Source organism: Vollenhovia emeryi, unplaced genomic scaffold, assembly GCF_000949405.1.
Source record: "Vollenhovia emeryi isolate VEMERY1.0 unplaced genomic scaffold, V.emery_V1.0 DF939150.1, whole genome shotgun sequence".
In the NCBI taxonomy this organism is placed as follows: domain Eukaryota; kingdom Metazoa; phylum Arthropoda; class Insecta; order Hymenoptera; family Formicidae; genus Vollenhovia; species Vollenhovia emeryi.
This window is the reverse complement of record NW_011967216.1, coordinates 71,142-77,836: the sequence shown is the minus strand read 5'-3', so window position 1 is coordinate 77,836 and position 6,695 is coordinate 71,142. Positions and strand designations below refer to the sequence as shown.

The following is a 6,695-nucleotide window of genomic DNA, read 5'->3' as shown; positions in this document are numbered from 1 at the left end:
ATACTCGCGTGAACACATGGAGGATTATGATGCAAGGAATGTTCGACGCGCGAATTTTAATCAATGTATACGACTAGAGGTGTGACATTTTGATGTTATTTTTTTTTGGCATTTTTCGCGTTTTGTTTTTCCAGATTTCGTGTTATTTTCATGTTATTGTTTGGCATTTTTTGCGCAAAGACAAAGACAGGAAGAGTGAGCTCCGGTACGGTGGATATTTGTATATGACGTCACGTACTTGTTTCTTAATTTATGAAACTTCCTTTGCTAATCACATTTTAATGAACAACGGCTAGAACCTTTTCATTATTAAATGATTTCAAAATTCTGTAAGTATCAAAACCATCGGAGGTGAGTCCGATGTTTTATCCTCGTTTTCGCTACCCTGGATTTGTTTCGACATATTTTTCGCGTTCGGCGACTCCAAAGATTTTTGAAAATAATTAAATTAAATATATTTCTCTTCTCAGAAGATTAGATTAATATTCTAAAGATTAATTTCGTAATTTTAATGTAAGTTATAAGCGTCGAGGGTTTTGAGAGAAACGAAATTTGCAACAAAACCGTCAATTTACACGATTTTTAATCGTACATCTCAAATTAGCGCCAGTTTATACGCGATTCGTACGACATTCGTGAACGGAGTGGACAGTAAATTCATCGAGTTCGCATTTATTATTCATGCCGGTTCGGAGCAGTTTTTCAACGAAATGAAAGGGTACGATTCATATCATGAATCTACATTATGACTTGCGAATGATATATTTCCAGGAATTTACCTGCAAAGCGTGAACTATAAATCACAAATTGTGCACAGTCCTCAACGTCAATTTCGATATCATTATATTAGCTGCTTCAATTTTGAAAGACCCAAACTTAAAAAATCACATTGAACAAAATACTTGAACATGCGTCGATTTATATTCAACATAAGCGAATCAAAATCGTAAGCAATCATGTCATCCCTCGTAAGATCGTGTAGCCATTACATTACCAAAGCAATAATTTCAAAATATTCTCGTCAAAAAATTGTCGAATATATTATTTAATTCATGCCGGTTCGGAGCAGTTTTTCAATGAAATGAAAAAGGGTACGATTCATATCATAAATCTACATTATGACTTGCGGATAATATATTTCCACGAATTTACCAGCAAAGCGTGAACTTCAAATCACGAATTGTGCACAGTCCTCAGCGTCAACTTCGATATTCATTGTATTAGCTGCTTCAAATTTGAAATATCAAAATTTTTTTAAATCATATTGAACGAAACACTTGGACATGTGTCGATTTATATTCAACATAAGCGAATCAAAATCGTAAGATCATGCAGCCATTACATTACCAAAACAATATTTTCCAAATACTCTCGTAAAAAAGTTGTCGAATGTAAAAGTTTCATAATTTCACAGACTTGTGCGAAATTCGTAATATTTATCATGTTTTCGCAGAATTTAAATACAATGCATCCTTTTTAAAATGATATTTTTTTCTCTATCCAGCCTTTCGTAATGTAAAATAGCCCCGTAACAAGACACAAAAAAAAAACCATTTACGCTATCGTACACCTTTATGCGAATCGAGTAACGATTGTGAGAGTCGATACTCGAAGGCAGTGCCTCTACATTCTGACGAACGTGAGTTGCAAACCGACCGAGTTCATCAGCGATTTTATACAATTCGGTGCTGGGAACAATCCAAGTGCACTCGTACATCGAGAACGCTGATTTTGCACAACATGTAGTAACGCGGTAAGAGAAGAAAAATAAAGGATAAAAGGAATAAGAGAGAGAGACAAGCGTAGCCCCTTAACTTAAATATTGAATTTGCACGATAAACATTTTAACTCTTTTTCCCGTTCACGTGCCACCGATTTAATTAAACAAGTCACAATACAGAACTGCAAGTAACTTCTTACGATTTCGAGAATCCGTCTCTTTTCGTAAAATGTTCATCATACAAAATCTGTACGATTATGCTTCTCTAATCCTTTCGGTCACGAATTTTTCTAGCTATCGGTTTATCATAAAAATTTTGAAATAGTATATTCGTCAATTTTCCTTTCATCTTTATTAACCGAATACCTTTAATATAAAAAAAATTCACGAGTACATTCGCGAATTTGTCGCTAATCCCATATTTGTTTCCCTCTAATCACTTAGCGTTAAGTTTTACAAACATAATTACCGTTTGTATTTACCAGGGTGTGTGTGTGTGTATTAAGTACCTCAGGAACGCATATTAGAAATTATGAAGTGCGGCCTAGCATTTAATTTCACAAATATTACTTCGTGTTCGCTCACAGCTGCCCTCTGGCCCTCCGTCTAACTAAGGCTAATTAGGCAGACATTACTGGCAGTCTTACTAAACCGTGTACCGAACTAGAGCTCCGTTTCCTGTTTCTTTTTTTTCTATCCGACAATCGGTAGTGATGAAAAACTCGGATCAATACGTAAAGAATACGTTAACGTTATATTACACGATAGTTACGCGAAAGTATCGATTTCGGTGCATTATCTTCTCCGTTCGATGTTATTTTCAGAGAGCGTAGAAACTAATTGGGGAATCTAATTATAGGAACTAATTCCTACGTTGGTGCGCTTAATTTTCAGAAAAGTGTGGAAACTAACGGCACCTAAAATAAACCCCTCGGGGTCTATTTCAGTTCATTTTTTGTCTTTCGATTTTAATCTACCGAAACCAACACAGGGGCTGCCACTATTTTCGAGATAATTTTAAATAACTTCGTTTCGGTTCGGCGAACGTTGTTTTGTTCGAGAGAGGCCGGTTCACCTTCCCGGAATTATTTGTACGTGTAGCTTAATTTAGTTAATTAATTTCTATTTAAAAATTAAAAATGCAGTTACGTGTGCATACTCTCCCCAAATATACGCAAGTTTTCAGCATGGTAATTGCAACGATAATGCTATGCAATTTAGATTTAATTATAGCATTATACATTTGCAAATTCACCCACAATGTCGTACACACAGATGCATAGGCAGGCGCGTGCGACGAGAGAGAGAGAGAGAGAGAGAGGGGGGGGAGGGGGAGATATACATTCCTGTTTATCGAGGTTTCACGATGGTAATCTCTGCAGAGCTGTAGCTCCCCGTTTTCTCAAAATTATTAAAAAAAAAAAGAACGATCGGAGCTCCGAGTGTCCGCCCTCGAAGAGTTACAGAGTTCCTAAGTAGTTTCAAGAAAAAGTTGCGGCGTTTAAAACGGAGAAAAACCGCCATTTAAAAGGCCGGGGAGATTAACCTTGCGCGACGGCCCTCATTATCTCGAAACCTTAACTTCCCCGCGAGTTTTGCGAGACTTAAAATAGTTTCGCAGTTTTATATTAGTTCTGCATCAGTTATACGCGTAGACGCGCGTCCGGAAATATCACGGAAATTTAACTTGAGGAATTACGGTGGGGCCGCGAGCGGCCACGACACGAGGCACCGTCACGTCGTTAGATAAAGTGAACAAAGCATGCCGTAAGTGCCAGCTGATATATAATTAACTGTGCACAGCAGCTCACTCGGCGTAACGTTTTAATCGTCTTACGTTGGCGAGCGTATTTTTGCGCGAGCGTATTAAAATTGTAAAATTCACATTTTCCCCGAAAAGAGTCGTTTTCACGTCGAAAATTAAATTAACGAATATTACGAGACCAAAGAAATCCTTCGATCTATTTTTTTTTCTCTTTCGAACACCGCAACACATTCCTGGAAAGAATAAAATTGCCGAGTGCTCGGGAACTTTTCGCGTGGTTCGAAAATTAAATGTAAATAATATACTGGGTATATTATTTGTGCTTGAAGAGGGCAGCAATCCGTACGGTCGAAACGTTGCATATTATCTAAGATTAATAAAATAATGCCAGTTGCGTCGAGGGAAGATTGAAGCTTCGGTTACTTTATTGCCGGCGAGCGAAAGTATTAAGTTCGTCGAGAATTAAAGTTAACTCCGTCCTCGACGCGACGACACCGACTCCGCTTAACGTCTCGACGAGTACCGTGGCACCCGAGATAGAAAATAAAATCTCAATCCAACCAAAGCGTGGGCCAAATACGACGCCAGCTATAAACCGAATCAATCGGGTAACGAGTTATCTCGCTTCGAAATAAGATTACAGAAAACGTAACAACCAGCGTACGTACGTGCGCGCACCCACGACACACACGCGCGCGCGCGCGCACACACAGCTACAGAACACACTACGTACATACGTGAGCACGCATACACACATAGGCACGAAGCATATGCGAAGTACCGACCGAAGTGTAACATGATCGATCTCGATACGAGAACGCGAAAGTCGGTGGGACGATCCTCGGGGGGGGGGGGGGTCGAGGACGCGCGAGAGGACGCGTGAATTCCCATTTCGGGAAAAAATGGGCGGGAGGGAGGGGAGGGGGGGAACAGGGGAGAAAGGGGGAGAAAAAGGAAACGCGGCTCGCGCGTCAACAGTCGGCGGGGGGGGGGTAAATCTCGTGACGATGGCTTACCGCTGATGCGTCTCATGGCGGCTCACGACGCGGCTCGCGCGCTCGAGGTCCTTCGGTGGGCAGTGCGCTGCGCCGTCGTAACGCCAACGGTAGATCCTCGCGCGCAACGTAAACAACATACCACGCGGACGGCCCGGGCGCCGCGGTATCATCTGCACCGCGCGCACGTCGTGGCCGCGGCGCGTCGGGGCGCTCGCGCCATTGCTCTCCTCTCGCGCGCGTACACGCTCTCTCGTCGCCGCCGCGGCGCTGGCCCACCTTCTTCCCCCTGCGCTCGCACGGGAGATCCGCTCCTCGCTCTCGGCTGGCGTACTACGTTCCGACGGCACGCGCGGACGCGTCACCCACGCGCGGCCCCCACCCCCCCAGCCCGTCGCCGCCGACAATGACGATGACGGACAATGACGACGACCCGCCGCGCTGCGTCCCGACGTGCGAGGCCTCGCGAGAGAGCACCGCGCGGGCGAGGGATAACGCGAGGACCGCTCGGCGAGCGTTCGCACACGACTTGCGCACGGGAAACGGGACCCGCGACGCGACCAGACGCGACCGAATGGCCAGGCGGACACGCGACACACCGCGGTGCCCCGTCGCGCACGAGCACGAGAGTGCGGTGCCCGGGACCGCCGCTAGGGTGCACTAGCTGTCGGTCATTCGTCGGCGACGTTGGAGGAAAATAAAAAAAAAGGACAGACGCCAAGTGTTGGAGTTTCTATAAACAACAATTTCTAAAACAAAGAAAACGTAATTAGCGCTCAATTTCTACCGATAATTTGTGCAAACTACAATTCCACGATAAGCTGTAACTGCAACAGCTCGCTAGACTTCGTTTGCACGTACGAGAATGTGCAAACGAAAATCTATCGAACAGGAGACAATTTGTATCCGATTTGATGAAAATTTCATCCGATAGAAAAACAGATCAACCCAGAGGCCCTCCACCACCCCCGCCGATTTCGTTCGGCGGTCCTCTTTATTTTTCAATTCGTTTTTCTACATTCTTATTATTGTTCTATTTTCCCGTGTAAAGTTGACGGTTGCGTAATATTTTTTATTAATGAACAAAACGAAAGTCGAATTGTAAAGACGCAAACGAAACTCTATCCATTAATCTGAATTTGAATTCAACTTAACTAAAATTTCATTCGATACGAACGGGTTCAATCTGTGAAGGTCCCGATCGGCGATCCTCTTGTCTTTACAATTCGATTTTTTACATAATTATTATTTATTTTATTCTTTGCAATTTATTTTGCAATATATGTATACAAGAGTCCATAAAACAGATCATTATAAAATTAAAAATATATAATATACAATATTTAAAATGAAAATACGTATGAAATGTTCAGTGTGCGTACAATAACACGGAATTCTTACAATACGTGCCTATTGCATAATATCGTTCATTAATTTATCTTCGTGTTATTCATACGCATCCGATTAATATTTACACTATTTTAATAAGTTTGACTCGTACAATTTTTACCTAATAATAAATACATAATATTTACCTGTGTTAAACTGTGCCTAAAAGTTGGTGTAAAATTATTAATAGCATAAATCAGTTGAAAAAGTAATAATAATATAATTGCATATACATAACATTATATTTAATAATACATTTCATAACACAATGATACAATTATAATTATATTTAATGTTATATTTAAATGATCATTATTATTAACATTAGTCTACGATGTTTGTAATTATCGGATTATATCCCTCTATCCTTACCACTCTCAAATCTCTTCCCACCCGATTCCGCACAATGTGTATATTTCTCCTAATCTATGTATTTTTTAGTAATATTTATTTTCCTATCTACTCGCGTTTCAACCTCGTATAAATCTTTAATAAACATCGCTGCGCGAAACACGACTTATTACAAGCCCGATTTATTTCAATGAATTGGAAGAGAAGATGAATTATCACGAGACACGGTAGTGTCTCGCGCCAAGTATAAGCGACTAAGTATAAGCGTGAAACCCACCCGAATTGTAGGATATATGTGCTAATTTAGGGTTGTAATTACTCGCGCGCGAGTGAGATTTAGTGAGAAGGGGGGGGGGTCTTTTCAAAATTATCTCGCACATATGCGCGGAAATATATTTAAAAGAGAAATAACTCGCTCTCTTTGAGAAAATAAAGGGACACGTCGAATTACATCCACCATAATGTGGCCAATATT

The 6,695-nt window shown here is 41.2% G+C and overlaps 1 protein-coding gene across 2 annotated transcripts in view; it reads right to left on the bottom strand.

Moving 5' to 3' along the window:
* LOC105565593 (caskin-1) overlaps nucleotides 1-6,695 on the bottom strand; it is a 33,344-nt gene that overhangs the window by 14,829 nt on the left and 11,820 nt on the right. The window contains exon 1 of one of the 2 annotated variants that reach the window (XM_012018911.1): nucleotides 4,502-4,721. The exons of the other annotated variant lie outside the window; for it this stretch is intronic. Within the exon in view, the coding sequence (XP_011874301.1) occupies nucleotides 4,502-4,517 (16 nt within the window). The 5' untranslated portion in view covers nucleotides 4,518-4,721. Of the gene's footprint in view, nucleotides 1-4,501; nucleotides 4,722-6,695 lie in introns of those variants that run through there. 2 annotated transcript variants of the gene reach the window in all.